This window comes from Loxodonta africana, chromosome 16, assembly GCF_030014295.1.
Source record: "Loxodonta africana isolate mLoxAfr1 chromosome 16, mLoxAfr1.hap2, whole genome shotgun sequence".
NCBI classification, from domain to species: domain Eukaryota; kingdom Metazoa; phylum Chordata; class Mammalia; order Proboscidea; family Elephantidae; genus Loxodonta; species Loxodonta africana.
Genome location: NC_087357.1, coordinates 15,787,483 through 15,811,645, shown reverse-complemented (window position 1 = coordinate 15,811,645; position 24,163 = coordinate 15,787,483). Strand labels below are relative to the sequence as shown.

At 48.2% G+C, this 24,163-nt stretch overlaps 1 protein-coding gene across 5 annotated transcripts in view; it reads left to right on the top strand.

Annotated features, from left to right (window-relative positions):
* Window positions 1–24,163, top strand: part of GRK5 (G protein-coupled receptor kinase 5) — a 237,486-nt gene that overhangs the window by 145,948 nt on the left and 67,375 nt on the right. For all 5 annotated transcript variants that reach the window (XM_064269250.1, XM_064269252.1, XM_064269253.1 and 2 more), the window contains exon 3: window positions 19,678–19,790. In XM_064269250.1, the coding sequence (XP_064125320.1) occupies window positions 19,678–19,790 (113 nt within the window). The remainder of the gene's footprint in view (window positions 1–19,677; window positions 19,791–24,163) is intronic.

The following is a 24,163-nucleotide window of genomic DNA, read 5'->3' as shown; positions in this document are numbered from 1 at the left end:
GACCCAGTATATGCAGAGTACACCTGCTCCAAAGGGTTTTCAAGACTGTGACCTTTCAGAAGCAAAGTGCCACAGCTGTCTTCCGAGGCTCTTCTGGATGGCTTCAAACTGCCAACCTTTCAGTTAACAGTCAAGTGCCTAACTGTGCCACCCAGGGAACTTAAACAAGGTAGAGGAAGCTTATTTCTCTCTCTTGGAATGGTGCTGGGTAGGGGTCTAGAGCTGCATGGAAGCTGTGTCTACGTGGTGATTCAGTTCCCAGTCTCCTTTTGTCCTTAGGATGGATGTTGCCCCATCTATATGGTTCAAGATGGCACCCCACTGTGTCTGCAGTCTACTGTGTGGGAAAGAAGAAGGAGGGGGGAGCTGCACACCTTTTCCCTTTAAGGGCACAACCTAGGACTTGAACCCATTATCTCTGCTCACAGTCCACTGGCCAAGTCTTGGACACAAAGTCACACCCAGCTGCAAGAGTGGCTGAGAAAGGTAGCCTTCTCTTGGGTGACCATATGCTCAGCTAAAAACGGTGGGAGAAGGTGGCAGTATATTACTACAGAAAATATATGGACAGACATTGGGTGACAGCTAGTTGCTTTTGCCCCAGGTTGGAGCTGGGACATGAGTCCAGGTGGAATGGAGTTGCTGCTCCTCACCACATCTCATCCTGGCGGGGCACTAGATCAGCGCCAAGGAAGACAGTCCAGAGCTACACTGTAAGCTCCTTGGGTAGGGAGTGGTGGATGTTTCTGCTGACCACTGGATCTTCTGGGCCTAGCACAAATTAGGTACTCAGTAAATCCATCTTAAAGGAAGCGAGGGAGGGAAGGAGAGAACCAGCTGGTCTACCAGATCCAGTTTCAGCTAAATGCACTGAGTGAACCTGGATGTGAATCTAAGGGGGCTGGATACCAGGGTGACCAACAGCCAGAAGGCAGCCAGGTCTAGAAGGATTCCCTTCTGGGGTGGAGCTCCACGACTGCTTTGCTCTGGGCTTAGACTATTACTTTATCTCTGAGATGCCATTGGTTCAGGGCATCCTGTTGGCCCCTCTGACTTAACCCTAACTTTGAACAAACGTCTTGTGAGCTGTGTTCCTAGAATGGAAATTTGATGACCATTCACCTTTGGGAGAACTGAATACTTTGAGCAGTTTCTGTGGTTGCTTCGGCTGCACCCTCCACGCTGCCTATTCGGTTCCAGCCACATATAAGTCTGGGTTTCCCAGCTGCTGGCCCTATGAGGACCCTGTCTGCCATGAAGCATCTCCACCTCCTTCCCCAGCGGTTTATTTAACAAAACCCAGTTACAGTGAGACCTTTCCGAACCCAGGGGCCCGTTAAGAAGTCCTCAGAAGGCGTTCTGGGGCAGTGTACTGATTAGGAGGAATGGAGAGGTCGCCTGTCTCTGTGACTAGTTATATTTTTTGAGCAAAGCTTCTCCCCATGCAGGTACTCAGAAGGAAAAATAAGTGACCATCGGAGGCTCCAGCTTGGAATTTTTCAGTCATCTGAACATTGTTCTTGGCAAGGAATAATTTAAAACAAACAGCCATTGTGGGTTACTTTTTTAGACCAGTTAGAAATAAGGGTTTCACTAAAGCCTTCACTACAATGATAGTCTGATCATCCCCATCTCCTCCCCGCCCCTTCACCCAGTTATCTATTGTACTAAGTAGCCGAGGAGGAGACCTGATCAGCCTCGCATCAGTGAAGTATCTGTCACAATGCCTGTTTCCAGCCTGACCACTGAGGGCAGAGAGAAGCTGTAACAGCGAGTCCTGCTCCAGGCAGAGACAAGGGCTAGACAGTTATGAGATACATGGGGCTCTTAAAAAGGAAAAAAGGGAGAGAAGCATGTGTTTTGGGTTCTGTGCTTCTTGTCTGTGTTTGTGTAGCTGAGAAAGCTTTCGGTTAAAATAAGTGGAATTTGACGAGAAGTGGTATTGCATACTGACAAATTGATTGTATTCTTTTATTTCCACAAAACTGAAGATGCGGGAGGCATTTTGGCCCTGCCCCCCATGATGAAAAGGGTCTCCTCGGCTCCATGCTGAGCCAGTCTTTGAAAATCTGTGGGAGACACCTGTATGGGGCCATCGCAGCCTTCAGGCCTGAGTAGCTACGCCTGCCTCACTGGCCCCAAGTGCCAGGTTCCTGGAGGGAGTTCTGGAGGGCCTGAATGGAATGTCTGCTCCAGGCCTGGGCGGGACCCCTGAGTGGGGATCTCTTCCTCATCACTTCCTCCCTGCACATATTGACCCAGGGCCTTTGAGTAGCTGGGCAGGAGGCGAAGCAAGCCCTGGGGTGGTGAACACAACAAGACCCCTTTCCTGGAGGACCTAGCCCCTACCTCGACCTCAGTTTCCCCATCTGGGAAATGAGGGCGTGGGACTTGCATTCCTTCAGGTTTATGCAAGGTCTGGGAGTGAGCGAGCTCCAATATGCCCTCCCTTCTCCAACTCTGACGTTATTGCTATGCGAAGAGAAAGGGACGTTAGTTTTGGGTAGGGGCTTCCCTCATTAACCTGGCCCAGCGCAGGGGATATTTGAATGCTAGTAAGTTAGAGCACAGACGACAGCTAGCAGATTGATGAGTTGGGTCATTAATTTATTCGTTCATTTGCTCAACAAATGTTATTGCATGCCGGCCCCATGCCAGGCTCTGTGCGAGGGCCTGGGGAGACAGCCGGGAACACGACGGCCTGGGCCCGGCCTGCTCCGAGCTCTGTTTGGACTCCTGTCCTGTTGGCTTAATGATGAGCCTCCATGTAGGTCCGAGCACAGGAATGTGCTGTGAGATGTAATTCCAACACCCCATTAAAAGCCAAGCATTTACTTCTGAACACCCGGGACTTTCAGACTTCTCCCTTAAAGGGCAACGGAGTTGTTTTGACAAAAGAAGCGTAAACAAGGTCCTAATGAGAGTACTTTTCTCACGGTTGCTCCCTGTAATCAGTCACATATTTATTGTGACCTCATAGGTGCCCAGACTGTCCTAGGCTCTATAGGAGAGACCAAGTGGGGGGCGGGTGGAGAGAGAATTTATAATTTAGCTGTGGAGGCAAGGCCAGCTTGCAGTTGTGTGTGTGTGTAGTGTGTGCATATGTTTGTCTCTGTGGTATGTTGTATGTGTATCTCTGTGTGTGGTATGTATGGTGTGTGAGTGTGTGTATGTGTATGTGTGTCTTTGTGTGTGCTTTGTGCGTATGGTATGTGTGGTGTATGTGTGTATATCTGTGTGTGCTGTGTGTGTATAATGTGTCTGTATGTGGAGGAGTGTGGCGTGTATGTACGTATATGTGAGTGTGTGTCTCTGTGTGGTATGTGTGTCTGTGTCTCTGTGTGTTATGTGTATGTGTGTGTGTGGTGTGTGTGTGTGGAGGGGTGTGGTGTACGTGTGTGTATATGTGACTCTGTTTCTCTGTGTGTCTCTGTGTGGTATGTGTGTCTGTCTCTGTGTGTGTGTGGAGGAGTGTGGTGTATATATGTATATTTGACTGTGTGTCTCTGTGGTGTGTGTGTATGTGTATCTCTGTGTTGTATGTGCAGTGTGTGTGTCTGTGTGTGGTATGTATGTGGAGGGATGTGGTATATGTATGTATATGTGACTGTGTGTGGTATATGTGTCTGCGTGTGTGTGTGTCTCTCTGAGTTTGTTGTATGTGTAGTATGTATGTGTGTGTGTGGTGGGTGTGTGGAAGGGTGTGGTGTGTGTATGTGTATGTGACTGTGTGTGTGTTTATATGTGACTCTGTGTTTCTCTGTGTGGTGTGTGTGTGTGTGGATGGGTGTGGCGTGTGTATGTATATGCAGTCGTGTGTCTCTGTGTAGTGTATGTCTGCATGTGTCTCTGTGTTGTATGTGTAGTGTTTATGTCTGGGTGGTGTGTGGAGGGGTGTGATGTATGTATATGTGACTGCGTGTGTGTGTGTGTGTGTGTGTGTGTGGTGTAGGCTGTACAGCTGAAGGAGCTAAGAGCAGGGGAGGGGTGGCTTCCTCAGTTCGGGCTTCCTGGAGGAGAAGAGGAGAGAGAGAAAGGCATCCCAAATAGTCCTCCTGGGCTGGCCCAGCCATGGCATGGTAGCCACCCTGGAGCTGTGTGGCTCTTTATACGCTTGACTCTCCTGAGATCAGAGCTGCTGTTGGAGACACTGGGTGAAGTGAATTAGACCGCACCCCCAGAGCAGCCTGGACCCTCAAGTGCACAGCAGCCCTGAGCACATGCAGACCGAATGACCAGTAGTAACTCATTGGTGCAGCCAGGTTACAGGGGTGGCCACCCTCCCCTGGGGGTCCCTGGAGGTGGCCATTTGGTGTTTCTGGTATGACATCATCCAATTCTAGGGGTCCCAAGTCCTTGTCTGCTGCTGCTGTGAATTCCCAGAAACTAAAAATGCAGAATAGTCATTCTGGTGTCAGAAAGAGCTGAATTCAAATTCCAGCGCTGCCTCTTGCGAGCTCTGTGGTCTTGTGCTGGTTGCTGCTCGTAGCCTCACTTTTCCCATCTAAACAGTGGGACTGATAATAGCACCCGTTTGGTAGCATTGTTGGGAGGATCGCTGAGATGAGTGCCTAGCACGGTGCTTGGTATACTGTAAGCTCTCAGTTCACGTTAGCTACTGTTGTTTCATTTGCTACTGTTTGACCCAAAGGACATCTCTTTCTGAAAACTAAAAACAAAACACAATTGCCACTGAGTTGATTCCAACTCCTGGTGACCCCACCATGTGTGTCAGAGTAAAACTGTGCTCCATAGGGTTTTCAATGGCTAATTTTTTGGGAAGTGGATCACCAGGCTTTTCTTTCAAGGTTCCTCTTGGTGGGCTCAAACCTCCAACCTTTCTGTTTGCCAAGCGCATTAACCGTTTGTCGCACTCAGGGACCCGTTTTGAGAACTAGCTCTGCTACGCTCTGTGAAATTCCATGTCTGAAATGGAACAACCAGATGGAAATATTGAGAATGTTCACACTTTCTGAAGGATGTAACCAATGTCACTAAACAATCTGTGTAGAAATTGCTGAATGGGAACCTAAACTGCTGTGTATAAACCTTCACTGAAAACACAGTGAAATATTTAAAATAAAGAAATAAATAACTCTTCATGGCATTTTCAGGAGTCCCCCGGTGGTACAAGCAGTTAACAGTTGGCTGCTCACCTAAAGGCTGGTGATCTGTACCCACCCAGCAGCTCCTCGGAAGAAAGGCTTGCTGAACTCCGTCCATAAAGATTACAGCCAAGAAAACCCCATGGAGTGTAGTTGTCCTCTGTAACGCGTGGGTTCACCCTGGGTCCTGATCAACTCCACAGCAAGAGGTTTGGCTCTTTAGTTTCATAGCATTTATACAATGAAAGATTTAAATTTATGTTTTAAAAAAAATCCATGTCTGAACTCCCGACACCTCTGAGCTATAAGTCCGCTACCAAAAAAAAATCCAAACCCGCTGCTGTTGAGTCGAATCCGACTCGTAGTGACCCTATAGGACAGAGTAGAACTGCCCCATAGAGTTTCCAAGGAGTGCCTGGTGGATTCGAACTGCTAACCTCTTGGTAGCACTTAACCACTAAGTCACCAGGGTTTCCTAACTCCACTAAGCGAAGGCGGAATGAGACTCCAGCTTCCTCTACGTTCGTAAGAAACGAACTCGCCTCTCCACAGCCCTCACCTGGAATGTTTCACCGGTGAGCCCTGCATGCCTGTGGGTGTGCTTATCTCTTCCTTCTTCGCACAGCCCTGGTCCCTCTCTGGGCAAAGATGGCTTAATGGAAGGAGCTGATGTGGCTGGACGTGTAACCACCCATGGATCTGGCTCCAGTGGGTCAAGCCCTCCGAGCTCTGTCGTTGTTATTAGTTGCCGTCAAGTTGGCCCCGGACTCATGGCATCCCCATGCACACTGGAAGGAAACGCTATCTGGTCTGTGCCATCCCCACGATCAGCTGCAGACTGGACTTTTAATCCATAGGGTTTTAATGGGCTAATTTTTGGAAGCAAATCACAAAGTCTTTCTTCCCAATCCATTTTAGCCTGGAAGCTCCCCTGAAACCTGTTCAGCGTCATAGCAACACGCAAGCCTCCACTGACAGATGGGTGGCGGCTGTTGTTGTAGGGGAAAAAAAAAAATCGTAGAGTTTAGTAAAGGAAAAAGAAAGTTTTATTTGGCATATATTCAAAAAAGCAAGAGTGGGAAGCGGACAAGCATGCTGCCAGAGCTTGTGTCTGCCTGAATCCCAGGAAGATTACGGCATCACCGTTTATATTGACATCACAGAATGGGTGGAATTGTTGAAAGCTTCACCTTTTCATCAATTGGCTAAAAGCTACTAGATCAATGTGATTCTACATTTTGAATCATCTTTTAAAATTATTATTGGTACGGGTATCAGTAAGGATAGTCAGGAGGATCTTTATTGGTCCAAAAATTTTCTATTCACTAAATGCTAATAGAAAAAGATAAGAGTGGAAAGTCTTTTGTGTTCTGTTTGATTGGCTTATGTGAAAGGTTCCCTAAAAGATATTTTTCTTCCCTAAAAGATAATTTCCAAGATTATCTCAGGGCCCAGTTGATGTGTCCTTGTGAGTCCTTGTGAGCCCAACTTAAGGATAGGGAATAAGGATTCCAATATTATTTCCTAAATCACTGTGCGTTAAGTACATAGACAGGAATCACACCCAGGTTTCCAGCATGAAAGGTGAGAATTCTACCACTGAGCCACCGCTGGCCCCTGTGTTTGTGTGCTGGGGAAACTGAGCAGGGTGTGGTCACATGGGCGGGTCTTTTAGGAGCCTGGATGAAGCAGCTGGAGGAACTGGAGGGGTTTATCTGAGAGAAGACAGAGGGAGCGCATTTGTTCTCTGCATCCCAAGAATGAGGACCAAGGGGCAGTGATTACAGAAAGACAAAGTTGATCTCACAAAAAGACGGACTCTGCCCACTGTCCCCACGGGCAATGAGTGGACACTCTGTCACTGATGAGCTTCTTATCCCTGGAAGTGCACAGACTAGGGATATGTGCCTTGATGGGGAGCATATTGAGATGACTGGGGTGGCCAGAGGGCTTCAGATCCTGAGACCACAGGACTTGCAGGAGACAGTGGCCCTTTACTCCTCTCTCAAGCTGCATTTGGCCAGCCCAGCCCAGCCGTGGAAGCTGAGCCTGCAAAGCCTTGCCCACGGCGCAGGAGGAAGAGGGCCGCAGGGCCGGGCAGGATGGCCAGCTCAGCGCGGAGGCTGCTGTTGGCCTTGGCCCTGGCTTGCCCAGCCACTTCCTGCCCCGCCCTCCTGGGGCTTTGGCTTTATTAGCTCAAAGCTCCAGGTGAAGCCAGGTCCTGGAAGACAAGGTGGGCCCAGCCTCCGGTGGCTTCAGAGCCCCCATTCCTCCCTGCTCCTTCCTTAGCAAGCCAGGGGCAGCTTCTAATGCGGGGGAGGATGTGTGTTAGGCCTTGTCATCCAAGGGTAACCTGAGAGCACTTGGGAGAGACTGAGGCACAGAGAAGTGTAGCTCACCCCTACTCCAGGGGTCGTCTGTCCCCTTGGCTCTCAGAGCAGTGTTCTTCCCAAGCCTTCAGGAAATGCTGTCCCCAAGCCCCCTATTGACTTTGCTCCTGCTCCCTAGCCATGGCACAGGTGCAAGCGGGGAGACAGCTGGGTGGGCCTAAACACCCCGATGGTATGAATCTCTTTGGGGCTCTATGCTGGAGAAAGTTCCTGTGGATGTCTTGGTTGGGATCTACAGGGTTTTCACTGGCTGATTTTCAGAAGTAGATCACCAGGCCTTTCTTCGTAGTCCATCTTAGTCTGGAAGCACCACTGAAACCTGTTCAGCATCATAACAATACGCAGGCCTCCATTGACAGATGAGTGGTGGCTGTTCATGAGGTTCACTGGCTGGGAATCGAACCCAGGTCTCCTGCATGGAAGGCGAGAATTCTACTACTGACCCACCACTCCCTCCGTTTGCTTTCTAAGACCTTCCTAATTAGTTGCACTGATTTTGCAGATATGTTTTTAGAATAGTTTTCCCTTCATTCATAAAAAACTGAAAATCTAGAAAAATAGAAACAACCGTAGGAGACACATTTGAATGTCTCCTGTCACCGGTGCATTTTAAAGAACCGACCTGCTGACTGCTCCAGGTGTCTGTCCTGCTGCTGCCTCTTGGCTGTCCCGAGCTCTCCACATTAGCACAGAATCTGAGGTTTACAGTCATAGCCCTGTAGGTTTTTGCACATAGAAGAGGGCTCAGGGCTCAGCTGTTCTGGCCTCACATTTAGAGATGGCAAGGAAAAGGACCAGGCCTGGAGCCTGGGTCTCAGCTCTGTCCCCAGCTCTTTCCAGTATGCCAGGCACATTTCTGCTACTGCTTGCAGTGTCCGTATCTACCTGCCTCAGTCTACGCTAGAATGCCTGCCCCTCCATTTACTCACGGCACAAGGAACTAAGCTCTGTCCTCTTCTTGGCCTTGAGAATAAGGGAGAGGTCACTGCCTGACTTGGGGGCCCCATTATTGCCCAGAGGGCCCTGTGGTGTCAGCATCTGCTCCATGTTCCGTCTACCTCAGCCTTCAGCCCTGCCCCAGACTCCCAGGTACCTCTTGGGCCTTGGCTGTTTCAGGTGGTTTCAAGCTAGAGACATGGACCCTCATCAAAGAGGCAGGGCTGGTAGGGGCTGCTGAACTGGGCTCCTGTAGAAGCACACCCATCTCCCCTCTGTCCCGTTACAAATCCGTAGACGAGATCCCCCTTCTCCTACCCCAGCTCCTCACCCCTGTTTCCCTTCCCCTGTCTGCAATCCAAGGCCCCTGAGTGGCACAAACGGTTTGCACTCGTCTACTAACCTAAAGGTTGATGGTTCAAACTCATCAGTGGTACTGCAAGAGAAACGCCTGGCAATCTCCTTCCATAAAAATTACAGCCAAGAAAACCCTATGGAGCAGTTCTACTCTGTAACACATGGGGTCGCCATGAGTTGGAACTGACTTGAAGGCAACAGGTTTGGTTTTGGTTTGCCTGCAACCCAGGCCCAAACACTCTGCAACGCAGTGGGTTTTTTTTTACCTATTTTCTTATCCAGGTGCTGACAACCTTTGTAAGACTTGGGCTTCATATTTCGATCATACAAAGACATATGACGAGTACAAGACATTCAGTAAACTGGAGACCAAGATGAGGGGAACAAAGGCATGGAAACATGGGGCTTGTTTTGGGTGTGTTTGTATAGTGTGCCGTATGTCATTTTTTATTCACATAAAAACTTCTTTCTTGAAGTAATAGGAACCCACTCAGCTGTTGCTAACCAAATACCAAATGTTTCCCTTTTCCTCTCCTGCTGCTCTCAAGAGGTGGATTGTGAAGAATTGCCGTTCTCTGTGATGCTATCTTGTCTTTCAAACGTCAGAGAGATTTTTCCTCAGAGCAAATGCCTGATTGTTTTTTCCAGCTTTGGCTGGAATTTTTAAGAGAAAGCTCCTTTCAAATCACTTTTCTGTTGATTGTTCTAGATGTGGAATATGGCAAAGTGAAGATTTTGAGGAGTTCTGTCTAATCCAGGCTCCTCACATCTGTCTCCTTCAGTTACCTCAGGATCTGTCAGCCAACCCCTCATCCTTCCACCCCCCCAAAAAAGTATTTCTGAGAAATAAAGTAAATAAAATAAAATTGCATAAAGTAAAGTGAATCCCCCCTTGGTAGAGAGATGACTCCTGAATCACTTTTAGACACCCCCCCCCCATTCACAATAAACATGTGGTTTCATTTCCAAGGGCTCCGGTGTTAGCGTTTCCATTTCCTCAGGAAGCCACATTTGGTTCTTGCTCTTACTTCTGAAACGGAACGTGCGTTTTCATTGACCCGAGTTCAAGGAGCGCCTGAGGCAACAATGAAAACAGTCCCAGGCAGTTTTCAGCAGCGACACCCCCTCCCAGCCATCACTTCTTGCTCCCCAGTCGTCCAGGGATGGAAGCCAGCTCCCCGCCCACGGAGGGAGGGCTGAGGCGTTCCTTTCACTGAGTTTCGTGGCCATCTGAGGGGAGCCATGCTATCCTCACTGCCTGTGTTTCGGCCTTCAGTTGGGAAAGTCTGGTTGACCTCCAAGTGTTCACATACCACAGGCTCTTAATTAAGAAAGTATGTTCCTATTTCATGTCACTCGAAAAGAATGAAAACAGTGACAGCATTTATTTATCTTCACTATCAATATCGTTCCTGTTTTTAAGTCTACTGGGGGCTCCAAGTCTTGAAGGAATTGACTGTGGGTTATGAGAGTTTAACCTCGGGCATGTTGCTGTGGGACGCACGTGACTTCCCTCAGAAAAGAGGCTTCATGAAAGGGAGGGAAAGGCCAGCAGAGCCCTGGCCAGCCCCTGCCCTCCCAGCGCTTATGGTCAATGGCTCAGCCATGGTGGAGCAGCTTTTGCCTTTTTTTGCTGATGTGGAGCCAAACCCCCTTTCGCCCAACTACATCCCATTTTTTTTCTGAACCTTAAGAGAAATAAAGGCCATCATCTGTTGAGTCATCTAGAAGTGATGTGGCCTATTAGAATGACTACTGTTTATGTAGGACCTACTGTGTGCTAGGACTGGGAAAATCACTAACGTGTTGTTGCCAATCCTCGGCAGCAATGGGCTACTCGGATTGCCCGCTGGCATGTAAGGCAGCTGGACCTCTGACAGGTTAAGAGACTTGCTCAAGGCTATATAGCAAGCCAGGGTTTTTCAACAGTGGCGCTCTTGCCATTCAGAGTTGGATAATTCTTTGTTGTGGAGGTTGTCCCGTGTATCAGGGAATGTGTCGCAATATCCCTGGCCTTTATCTGCTATCCTGGGGAAGAAGAGAACCCAGAGGTTGAAGCCAGAGAAATGAGGCCACAGGTTGGGGATGAGGGGCAAGGAGAAGCTGCAGCAGGGAGGTGAATCCCCTGGTGAGAAGCTAGGAGGACCAGGAGGGTGTGGCAAAGCATAGGGCAAGGTATGTTAGGGCAAGAGGTTCAAGGCTAGGTCTGTGGCCACTGCAGAGTGCCACTGAGTGGACCTTCAAGAGTGGCTTAAAGAAAATGGACAGATTTTAGAAGCAAAGGATAGATTTCTTGGCAGCATCAGCATTACCTGGGAGCATGTTAAAAATGCAAATTCCCAGGTTCCGCATCAGACCTACTGAACCAGAATTTCAGTGGTGGGGCTATAAATCTGTGTTTTAACAGGCGCTTCAGTTTAGAGCCATGCTTTTAAAACCATCCCTGGTGAAGGGCCAGTTTTTAAAGTTCCAATCCATCTTGAACTGATACTTCTGTAAACTCATTCCGCTTGCAACTTCCCACGTGAGTTTGGCAACACCCAAACTGCTGTATGTCCTGTTCAGTGAGATGAGCGTGCTTATCATGCACGTGGATGCTACAGCAATGTCAAATTGCCATGAGTGTTTCTAAACCTCGATTTCTGTGCTTAGCTTGTCACCAATCAGTAAAATCAGTCCCTGGCTCTGCTCTAGAAGCAGAAGTTGTTTTTGGTGTCATGCTCCTTTATTGGGAGAGCCATCCCTCCCCGAATCTATAGTAATTCTTCTCAGTCCGTAATGCCAACCCCAGCCTCAGAGATAGACCCAAAAGCCTCGCCATTCTGAATTTTTCCCGGGGCTTTCTTTGCCATTACAGGAAAAGTCACTTTTTCTTTCTCTGAGGTTTTGAACTCTAAGGACCATGTATGCCTGGAGTTGGTGGCTGTCTTGTGGACATAGAGAGAGAACCTGCCTGAGAATGAAGTCAAAACTACAGAGCAGTGTCGCCATGATGCTGTTTTAGGCCTGGATCCACCCGTACCTGAAGCCATGAGGTCTACTCCTACACTTTTTGTAAACCACTAGATTTCCTTTTCACCTTAAGCTACTTTGATTTGGGTTTCTGTCACTTACAACCAAAAATATGCTAATTAATAAGCCTCTCAGCCTTGGAGATTATTTTGGGAGATTCAAAATGAAAGCCTATACGCAAGGGCGTTGTAAATGGTAAAGAGCTCCACTGTAAGGTCGCCAAAGCAAGCAGATGCTGTACTAATAAAAGCTCCTGTGCTCTGCCTCCACTGTACAGCTGGGTCCTCATGGAGGTTCCAGAGATCCTGTGTCCATGCTGATGAGTGCAACATTGCAGAAACACCAAACCACCACCCACCCTGCTGCTACCCTTATACCACAAAGACTGTGTCCTCATTCTTGGTCTCAGCTGATGGCCAGCTACTAACTTCTAGCTTGCTGCTGCTGTTGTTGCTGCCAAGTCAATTCCGACTCATGGTGACCCCATGCGTTACAGAGTAGAACTACTCCACAGGGTTTTCTTGGCTGCCGAAGCAGATCGCCAGGCCTTTTCTTCCATGGTGCCACTGGGTGGGTTCAAATCACCAACCTTTTCCTTATCCAAACAAAAAAAAAAAAAACAAATCCAGTGCCGTCGAGTCGATACCAACTCATAGTGACCCTATAGGACAGAGTAGAACTGCCCCATAGAGTTTCCAAGGAGCGCCTGGCAGATTCGAACTGCCGACCCTTTGGTTGGCAGCGTAGCACTTAACCACTACGCCACCAGGGTTTCCTTTTGGTTATCAGTGAGTGCAAACTGTTTGTACCACCAAGGGATTGAGTCACAAACACAGGCTCGGGCCCGCATTCTACTTCTGTCTTCTAGCTCAGTGGTTCTCAACTGGGGCGATTTTGGCAATGTCTGGAGACGTTTTTGGTTGGTACAACTGAAGGAACTCAGTATGTTGCCAGAGGGTGTGGCAGCCCTGTCTTCCTGGGCCAGCTGTGGGCATACTTGGATGTGAAGAATGGACAGCCCTTGAAAAAACCAATGACGCCTGTTGTTTTCTTAAAGCCAGTGTGGTCCAGCTCCTTACCAGAGCAGAACCCCAACAACAGGGGGCTGGTATCCTTCCTGTCCAAAGGCTGGGGCCTGAGCCCACAGTTGACAATGGCTCCTAAACAAATGTCCTCCTCCGTGAGTGTCTCAGCCTCCCTGTTTCCTGCTCCATCTGTGCCGGCCTTCCCAGGGTCACGTGACGTGGCTAAGCCTGTACACAAATCAGTTTTGCTCTAGGATTGTTGACCTCCTTTTCCCCAGTAGAACGCCCTCAGCCTCTCCTTGGACACTCTGCCCCTTGATCAAGGGCACAGCTTAGCAACCGAGAGCTTATGATTGGATTTCTAGACCCTTCCCAGTCACCTTCCTCTGGACATCCTTCAGTTTGTTCACGTCCACCAGCTTCTGCAATTGGGATTCCAGACCTCTATCCCAAACATCACATCACAAAGATCTCATCCCCATTCTTGTTCTCAGCTGATGGCCAGCTGGTAACTCCAAGCCAGTTACTGGATCATTACCCTGCCAGCGGGTATAAGCTATGTCTCCTCCCATCTGGTTAAGTGCTATGGCTGCGAACCAAAGGGTCAGCAATTCAAATCCACCAGGCGCTCCTCGGAAACTCTATGGGGCAGTTCTACTCTGTCCTGTAGGGTCGCTATGAGTCGGAATTGACTCGATGGCACTGGGTTTTGTTTTCCTCCCACCCACTGTTCACATTCCTACAGGTGTTGAATTCAAGAGGAGAGTCTTAAAGTTGAAGAAACTTCGTATCAAAAAGTGGGAGACTTCAGAAGAGGGTTTCTTGAATGAATGTAGGACTCAAAGGAATAAAGCTAGAACAATTGGAGGATTGGGGCTTACTCTGGGGCAGGGAAGAGTAGTGCTCCCTCAGCTTAGATGTTATATAATGACAGCCTCTTTCTGATTTGGAGGAAAAGACCAATGAGGGACATGGACCCAAAGCAGGGCTTCCGTGTGTGTGTGTTTGTGTGTGTAGATGGTGTGTATGTGTGTGTAGACGGGTGTGTGTGCCTGTGTACATGGCACTCCAGGGTTCTCCCAGCCTGAGAGAGAGATTAAAGAGGCGGAGAGAAAAGGCTTCTGCCCCTCGGTCCTGGGTAGACCATACTTGGAAGAAAAGATGTAGGTAGTCCCCATTCCAGGCTGGATTTCAACAACACAGCCAGTGTCTGCTGAAACACATCAGAAACAATCTGCTCCGAGGGTATATTGCTAAGTCCCTCATTGCTTCCAACTTCAGTGTCCTCTGACTTTTCCACTCGAGGCATCAAGAACTTTGATTTGTGGCTCTTCCTGTTACCTCAGTCAGTTGTTCTCCAATTTGTCTTCTTCCTTCTCTGGCCTTTGTAATGGATTGAGTTGTGTCCCTTGAAAATGTATGTTGAAGTTCTGACCCCTGGTACCTATGAATGTGACCTTGTTTGGACATAGGGTCTTTGAAGATGTTCTCAGTTAACATGAGGCCATACAGGGTGGATCCTAATCCAATCTGAGTGATGTCCTTATAAAAGAGGAGAAAAGACACAAAGAGACAGAGGAAGGACACTATGTGATGCTGTAGCTGGAAGCCAGGGAACGCTGTGGGCTCCCAGAGCCAGGAGAGAGGCCTGGAACAGATTCTCCCTCAAAGCCTCTGAAGGAATCAACATGGCTGACACTCTGCTTTCAGACTCCAGCCTCCAGCACTGTGAGACAATCAATTCTTTAAAGCCACCCACTTGGTGTTATTTTGTTATGGCAGCCCTTGGAAATTGATCCAGCCTCCTTATCCACATCTCAAAGAACTGCAAATGTTGCACTTTGATTTTTTGTTGTTTTTTCTGGTGCTTGCTCAGAAGGTGGGCCCATTTAGTCTTTTTGAGAACAGAATCTGACTAGCTGATTACTCGTCCTTTTATTTCTTCCTGAGCTTCCCATGAGTGACTTTCTTCCCTGGGATCCTCGTTACAGCTGGGACAGGTGCTGACAGCTTGTGCCGGAATCACGCGGTGTTTACTGCACTGTGAGTTTGAAACTGCCTTGTTTCCATACTGACGCCAAACGCCATATGGAGAGAAACAAACCCTTTCGGATGCCCAGGAATCACAATATTCTACATGAAATCTCATCATTGCTCTTCGGAAGTGGGGGGTAGGGCACCCAGCTCCTGTCATGTAAGTGACGTGGCACTCCCTCCCACGTTTAATAAACCTGGAGTTTCACACAAAGAAGTTTTCTTTGGTTCTGTTTGTGCTGGAGAAGCTCAGCTGATGAGGAAGGGAGGAGAAGGCTTGTTTTTCTCTCCTGGGGGACCAGGGTGAGTGGGAGGCAGTGAGAACACAGGCTGTGTCCGCAGGGCATCACGCTAACAGGTGCGGGGTACAGACCTGTCGCAGGCCGCTAAGACCCGTTGCCCTCTGGCTTCCTCTCTCCCAGATTCCCCACAGCGGCTGACGATAACACTCATCTAACTTGACCTTTTATGACTGTCACTTGGGCTCTTGTCCGCTCACCCCCACACACGCCTGTCATCCTTTCCCAGAGTCCGAGCTCTGTGAGGGCTGGGACCGCATCCCGCTGCCCTGGCAGCCCCCACAGGCCCTGGCACACAGCGAGGCAGCTTAAGTGCTTGTCAGAGTGACTGCTCCTGAACGATCTGTGCGTGGAGAGGTGAGCCTCACCCAGAGCTGAGGAGTTAAGGCTAGTTTCAGCCCCAAGCCACTTGGGGAGGGGCCGGGGGGGGGGCCTTAGCCAGTTGCCGTGGAGTCAGTTCCGCTTCACCGAGGTCCCACGTGTGTCAGGATAGAGCTGTGCTCCACAGGGTTTTCTATGACTAATTTTTTTAAAGTAGATCACGAGGCCTTTCTTCCAATGTACTTCTAGGTGGACTTGAACCTGTAACCTTTTTAGCGAGCACATTAACTGTTTGCACCACCCAGGCACGAGAGGGACTTAGAAACTGACTTATCCACATTGATCCAAGTTTCCACTCAGGAGCCTGGGAGAAACTTTTTTAGCTCCTGGAATCGACTCAACGGCACCGGGTTATACATACTATGGAAACCCTGGTGGCGTAGTGGTTAAGAGCTCCAGCTGCTAACCAAAACGTGGACAGTTCACATCCACCAGATGCTCCTTGAAAACTCTATGGGGCACTTCTGTTCTGTCCTATAGGGCCGCATGAGTCGGAATAGACTAACAGCAATGGGTTTTTTTTGGTTTATACATAGTATACTTAGAACTGTGGTGAATTCCTATGAAAATCGCCCCTGCCCTCAAGCAGTTTACCCCTAAAAGGAGAGATGAACTCTCAAACTCTCCAGCCTGCGTGCCTCATCTCTGTTTCCTCAGTTGTAGGAGACAGAAACCCAATGCCAAGCGACTTAAGCGAACTTTGCCAGGCAGAAACACGTCCAGACACGAGGCTGGCTTTGGGACTCACGTCCAGGTTTCTCTCTTCTCCACTCAGCTCTGCTTTCCTGTGTGGTGGGAACACAGCCTTGGCAGGGCATCCGAGAGGACAAGCCTCTTTCCAGCAAGTTCTGGCAAAAGCCCTGGAAGGACTCTAAGTGCCCCAGCTTGGGTCAGGTCACATGCCCGTCTTTGAGCCAATCATTGTCCCTAGGAGAGGGAGGACTCTGATTGGCTAGGACTGACTCAAGTGTCTATTGCTGGGCTTTGGGAGGAGTCAGCTTCCTTAGTACTAGAAGGCTGGAACTGTGCTTTTAAAAATTCAGGGAGATGGGGTTCCCCAAAGAAAGGGATTAGGACAGACCAAAAAACCCACGTCTGTGATAGTAGCAGCATTTTATGAAGCATTTCCTATGTGCTAAACTGGACAATGAAAAAGGAAGGCCAAAGAATTGATACCTTTGAATTATGGTGTTGATAAAAATATGGAATATACCATGGACTGCCAGAAGAACAAATAAATCTGTCTTGGAAGAAGTGCAGCCAGAATGCTCCTTAGAAACAAGGATAGCCAGACTTCATCCTGCTTACTTTGGACACATTATCAGGAAGGACCAATCCCCAGAGAAGGAACACTGTGTTTGGTAAAATAGAGGATCAGCGAGAAAGAGGAAGACCCTCAATGGCATGGATTGACACAGTGGCTGTAACAGTGAGCTCAAAAGGGTCTTAAAAGCCTGTGAGCAGCCATCCAAGATACTCCACTGGTCTCACCTGGTCTGGAGCAAGGGAGAATGAAGAAAACTAAAGACACAAGGGAAAGATTAGTCCAAAGGACTAATGGACCACAACTACCACAGCCTCCACCAGACTGAGTCCAGTATGACTAGATGGTGCCTGGCTACCACTACTGACTGCTCTGACAGGGATCACAATAGAGGGTCCTGGACAGAACTGGAGAAAAATGTAGAACAAAATTCTTACTCACAAAAAAAGATCAGACTTACTAGTCTGACAGAGACTGGAGAAACCCCAAGAGTATGGCCCCTGGACATCCCTTTACTTAATACTAAGTATCTCCTGAGGTTCACCCTTCAGCCAAAGATTAGGCAGGCCCATAAAACAAAATGAGACTAAATGGGCACACCAGCCCAGGGACAAGGATGAGAAGGCAGGAGGGGACAGGAAAACTGATAATAGGGAACCCAAGGTTGAGAATGGGAGAGTGTTGACACATCGTGGGGTTGACAACCAATGTTATAAAACAATATGTATATTAATTGTTTGATGAGAAACTAATTTGCTCTGTAAACCTTAATCTAAAGTACAATAAACAAACAATGAGGTCAAACATACCTACTGTTGTGAGGATGGCACAGGACCAGGCAGTGTTTCGTTCTGTTACACATAGGGTCATTATGAGTTGGAACTGACTCGATGGCACCTAACAACAGCCTCTGCTCTGAGTACTTTATAGCCATTGTCTTATTTAATTTTCATGGCAGCCCTAGGAAATAGATTCGATTACTATCCCCAGTTTAGAGGAGGAAACTGAGGCACAAAATACCAAGTCATTTGTCTAGGTCACACAGCCAGTGAGTGAGGCTGGGATCTGGACCCACCTCACAGCCACCACATCAGCTCACCTTCCTACAAGTAGTAGCTTTACCTCCTGTGGATAAACTCTTGGGGACTCAAGGCAGATTGTTCAGGCTCCATCCCTAGACTCGGCAAGGGTGTAATCATTCCTTCCGTCCAAGTAGCTCTCCTTCTGAGGTCTAGCTTGCCCACTTACCTGTTTGCCTACCAAGTCGCCTGATGATTTCCAGTGTAGCCACAATATTAAAGGCCCAGTATCAGTGCTCAGGAGAGTCCAAGGCTGTGTGTCTCAGTTAGTTCTTTGAGTGTCTTTCTACCAGAGAAAACTTCTGGCAGAGGTTTTAGCATCATTGCAGAAAGAACCAGAGGGACCCCCCCATCCCACCCCTCATTTTTCTGAGGAGGAAACTGAGGTCCAGAGAGGGTGAGTGAATTACTGGAAGTCACACAGCAAGTCAGCAGCTAGAACCCTGGTCTCTGAACCTTTGGGCTTGGGGCCTTGCCCTCCATTTCCTCTTCAGAACTCTCTAGGCTACTGAGTGGCTGAGTGCAGGTCACTTCCTGTCTCCATGCCTCTATCACTTCAGCTGGACAATGCAGGATTTTCATCATCTGAAGCATCCCAAGACTGGGCTTTGCCCAAATTTGGCAAAAGTGAATTTTTTGGACAGCATTTATTAGGATGCTTTGAGTTACAAGTAATTAAAAAAAAAAAAGAAAATCTCAAGCTGCCTTAAATAAAGGGCCTGTGTTGCCCTATTCATAAGTTTTTCGTCTGCAGTTTGGGCTGCAGGCATGGTTTGATTCAGAGATTCATGACATCACCATGGCACCCATTTTGCTTTTTGTAACTTTCCCAGTCCTGACCTCCTCCGTGTGTCAGCCCTGCCTCATGGCAACTTCCCCTATAGTGTGAAGGATACTTCCCCCAACCCTTGCCTCATACCCACACACCCGCCATCCAGAGGAGGAGAGAGCATCTCTGCCCAGTGGTCCCAGGTGGTCTGTGGTTCACTCCGATTGGACACATCCCTCTCTGCTGTTGTTGTTAGTTGCCATCGAGTCAGCTCCAGCTCATAGCAACCCCATGTATAACAGAAAGAAACGTCGCCTAGTCCTACACAATCTTCATCATCATTGGTATGTTCCAGCCTATTGTTGGGCCGTTGTGTCAATCCATTTCATTGAGGGTTTACCTCACCTTTGCGAGCCCTCCACTTTGCCAAACATGATGTCCTTCTCTAGTGATCGGTCTCTTCTGACAATGAATCCAAAGTAAGCGAGTTAAAGTCTCGGGCAGTATTCCGTGCTCCACAGGGTTTTCATGGGCTAATTTTTGGAAGTAGATTGCTAGGCCTTTCTTCCTAGTCTTTCTTCATCTGGAAGCTCCTCTGGAACCTGTCCACTATGGGTGACCCTGCTTGTATTTGAAATGCCAGTGGCATAGCTTCCAGCATCACAGCAACACCCAAGCTGCCACAGTATGACAAACTGACAGACGGGTGGTCACGTCTCCACTACCCTTATCCAATCACCATAGCTAGGGGAATGTGACGTGCTGATTGGCGAGTCAGGGGGCAGTCATAGCCTCCAGAGCAGCTGGCATCTCCAAACAGAAATCAGGGTGTTAGAAAGGGGTGGTGGGGTGGGGAATGGTTGCTGGGAGACAATGGGTGCCTTCCCCTGACTGATGTGTCTCGTCTCAGCCCACAGAGCCTGTGAGGTAAATAAGGGGTCTTGGGAGACCTGGATCCAGGTGTGGGCTGATGGGCTGACCCTGGCCCCCCTCTCCGGGGTCTCACCACGCTCTTCTTGTCTCCAGACAGAGATTACTGCAGCTTATGCGACAAGCAACCGATTGGGAGGCTGCTTTTCCGGCAGTTCTGCGAGACCAGACCTGGGCTGGAGTGCTGCATTCAGTTCCTTGACTCGGTGGTAAGTACCCGCTCCAGGGAGGTGGCCCCTGGCCCTCTGTGATCAGCAGCCGTTTTTCCTTGAAGGAAAAGATAGAAGGGTGAAGAACAAGCTTGTTCCTTTAGAAACTCCCAGTGCAGACTTTGAGAATGCAGACTTGTCTCGGGATCTAAACTTGTTGGGCAATCACAGGTGGCGATGCCCCCCTGGGCCCCAGTTGCTGCTGCTATAAAGCAAAGCCCCTTTAGCTCTAGGATTCCAGGAGCCTGGGTTATTGTTGGAAGCAGTTTTCCCAATACCCTCAGGTAGCACTTGGATTCCGTGGTTCCTTACCCCAAGGGAGAACCGATTTCAAAGTATTCAGAGCTTCTGCGTGTTTGTATACTTGTTTACTGCCTGCCTCCCTGCTAGAATCAAGCTCCCTGAGGGCAGGGGTCCTGGGCTTCCTGTGCACTCTGTCTAGCACAGCGCTTAGCACATACAGGCCCTCAGTGCCTGGTTGTGGCTGGACAGGTGTTGGCTGTTTCAAGCCAGTCTGCTGGGCACTGGTACAGGCCTGCTCTTGCGCACACCACCATGACTGCCTTCAAATGCTCTCGGTCACTCCTTTGTTCAACAAATACTGATTGTCCTTCAGGAGTCCCTCAGCACTTGCTATCTGCCCTTTGGGTTCCAATCCAGGGACGTGGGCAAGAGGTGGGGAGGTAAGGAATGAAGACCGGTCATGAAAAGAATGGGGTCCCTCAGACCACCCCCCACCAGAGGCAGGGGCCAAGATGCTGTTGTTTCTTAGAAGCCCTGATGGCATCATTGGCTGCAGCCATACTGACTTTGGTCTCAGGTTGGGGGACACCCTGTGGAGGGGTCTCTAGATCTCTAGATCCACAACCCAACCTGCCCAGTGAATGTCTCCACTGAATTCACACAGGCCAGTGTGTCTAAAACCAACTCAGCTCCCTTCCCCTGCCCCCAAAGCTACCAGCCCTGACCTGTTCCTTATTCCAGTAACAAACACCCACAGTCACCTGAGCCTGAATTCTTGTGTTGTCCTTGACCCACTCTGTCTCCCACCCCTTCCCCCACCAGATCAAGCACATCTGAGGCAGTCTGGCTCCTTGACTTCTCCCAGACCAGTCCCTTCCTCTCTAAAACTTCTGCCTTGGTCTTAGCTTAGGCTCTCGGCATCTCTCCTGTAAGCAATAGTTCTCACCCTTGGCTGAGCATTAGGAGCACCTGGGGAACCTAAAAAAAAAAAAAAAACCAGTGTCTGAGTTGAAACCCAGACTAATTAATTTGAATCTCTGGTGGTGGAGTCCAGTATTTTTATAACTTTATTATGGAAAATTTGGGCTATAAAAAAGTGAAAGTCAACAGAATAGTATAATGAACCCGCATGCACCTTTCGCCTCGCTTCAGCAGTTATGCGCTTGTGGCCAGCCTTATTTCATCCATCCCCCAGCCATGTCATCCTCTCCGGTAGTATGGCAGCAGACCTCAGATTATCATATTATTTTACCTGTGACTATTCTGGTATATGTTTCTAAACGATAAGAGCTCTTTTATTTAAAATAACCACACTACCATTATCACAGCTAAAAAAAATTCTGTACTGTCATCAAATAATAGTCAGTGCTCAAATTTCTAATTTTCTCATGAATTATACATGCATGTTTTGTTTATTTTGAATCAGGGTCTGGATAAAAAAAAAAAAAAAGGGCCGTGAAGTCTATTCCAACTCATGATGACCCCATGTGTGTCAGAGTGGAACTATACTCCACAGGGTTTTCAATGGCTGCTTTTTCAGAAGTAGGTCTCCAGGTCTTTCTCCTGAGGTGCCTCTGCGTGGACTTGAACCTCCAACCCTTCAGTTAGCAGCAAGTGTGTTGACCGTGTGCACCACCCAGGGACACCTTCCTTGACTATAGGTTCCCCCTATAACCACTTCCCCTTTGATGGTCATCAAGAAGAGTTTCCAACATTCTGGATTTTGTAATTACATTCTCATGGGTCAATTCACAGGTTCCTCTGTAATTCTTTTAAATAGAAATTTGATGAGATTCTGTTTCAGTTTTTTGGGGAGCTGGGGGATGGCTGAGTTCATAAATGATTTCAGGTTCTTTAGGCAGGAGGCACATAGTATCTGGTTGCCTTTCTTTTTGAGATGGTAGCAGCTGTTGGTATTTACACCTAGATCTGTATTTAATTAGGAATTGAAGCATGAGGACATTCTATCTTTCCTTCTTCATTTGTTAACTGGAACACTTTCTTTTGATTACTATTTGGTTACCCAATGGTAAAGTCTGTATAAGAAATGCTTGATACTTTTCCTGTATTTACATTTTCAAAATAATCAATTGGTTCACTAGCATTTTCCAATAGCAACCAGTTAAATTTTTGAACTCATGGATTTAAACAGATTGGTATACTGAATGATCTCATCATTCACCAATGAGAACATCTTGGAGTTAGTTCCTGAGTCCTTTGACAGGGCCCCAAATTCATGTGCTACCTCCTTGATATCTGGCAGGATACCATTTAGAGTGAAATGGGAGCCACTAGAGAGTTTTGGGTGGAGCAATGGCATGATCAAACTTAGGTTTTAAAAGGACCCCCTTGACTCCCGTGTTGAGAACAGGCCATGGGAGGGGCATATTGGTTTTCTAGGGCTGCTGTAACAAAGTACCACAAAGTGAGTGGCTTTAAACAACAGAGATTTATTGTCTCACAGTTCTGGAGGCGAGGACCAGGCCATGCTCTCTCTGCTGCAGGAGAAGTTCTTTGTCTCTTCCAGGTTCTGGTAGCCCCAGGGGTTTCTTGGCATTCCTTGGCTTGTAGATGCATCTTCACATGGAACTTCCCTTGTGTCTTTTTCTGCCTTGGTATCTTCTCTTTAGGACACTGGTCCTGAAGAATTATGACCCACCCTACTCCAGTATGACCTTGTGTTTAGCTGATAACATCGTCAAAGACCCTATTTCCAGACAAGGTCACATTCACAGGTACCACAGGTTAGGACTTCAACATAAATTTTTGGAAGACACAATTTAATCCAAACAGGGGCAAAGGAGATCTGATAGAAGGCTATTGCAGCCATCCAGGTGAGACCTAATGGGGTGATTCAAGTCAAGGTAGAAGCCATTGGCAGTTGTGAGAAGTGGTTGGATTTGGGCTATATTTTGAAGGCCACATTAACAGTGTTCCTGATGGATTGGGGGTGAGAGAGAGGAATTAAGGATGACTTCACAGTTTTGACCTGAGCAGCCGGAAAGCTGGTTAAGAGTAAATCTGTGGGTGGATTTTGTTTGACGGGGGGATCAGGAGCCCCATTTTAAGCATGCTCAGCTTGAGATGTCTATCAGACATCCAAGCGGAGATGTTCAAGAGGAGATGGGTATTCAAGTCTAGAGTTTGGGGCTGGAAGTAGAAAAGTGGGAGTTGTCAAGATAGATCTGGTATTTACAGCCTGGCACTGGGTGAGGTCACCAAGGAGCTAAGTGAAGATGGAGAAGAGATGAGGACCCAAGACAGAACCCCAGACCAAGGACTGGTCCCATTTTCAGAAAGATGAGGCAGTGGCAGACTTGGCACCTGTCTAGAGAGTTGATGAGGCAGAGCAGGGCGCGGCTGAGCCCAGGAGCCAGTGGAATTTTCCAGCCACAAGTTTTGTTAGGCGCTTATAGTCAGCTTGAGAAAGAAAAAAAAAATCCAATGGATGCCCATTTTCCTTCTGGTCCTGCAGACTTTCCCTTTTGCTGGGCCTGTACTAAGAGCTTTTTTATTTTGTGGAAAGGAAATGTGAGTCTGGCTTCCCACATTGACGCCTCAAATGCTCTTTACATATGTCATAACTCACAGGAGGCTGGCTCTGTCCTCTTGGCGTTTTTGTCTGCATCCTTTTCATCACCCATCTTAATGTCAAATGGCCAGCCTTTAGAACACCTCTTTTACACATGAAGACTTTATTGAGTTTTCCAGGGCTGGCACAATTTCTTGTCTGAAATACGTTTTTGTTCCATCCTGACTGGAACTTAGAGGACAGAGGAGACAGTGGTATCCTTGGTGTTGCCATCCTACCCTGGGCACTCCTGGGCTCAGCCAATGCCATTTGTGTTGTTCCCACTTCTACACTGAATTTTAAGAAGTGGACTTTATTAAAAACAATCCACCCTAATTGGGCTTTGATGCTCGATAGCTTGGCTTAGTAGCCCCCAGGAAAGGCTGCTGTTTGGCACACTCTCAATGTTTGGGTTTCTGAAGTCAAGTAGAGGACTGCAACTGTTTATAAATGGGATCGGGGTGATTTGGGGCAGCAGAACTGTTTGTGGTTCACTCAGCAGATTGCAGAGGTTATTTAGCCTTTAGTCTTGGCAGTCAAGGGGCTTCTTGGAGCCCAA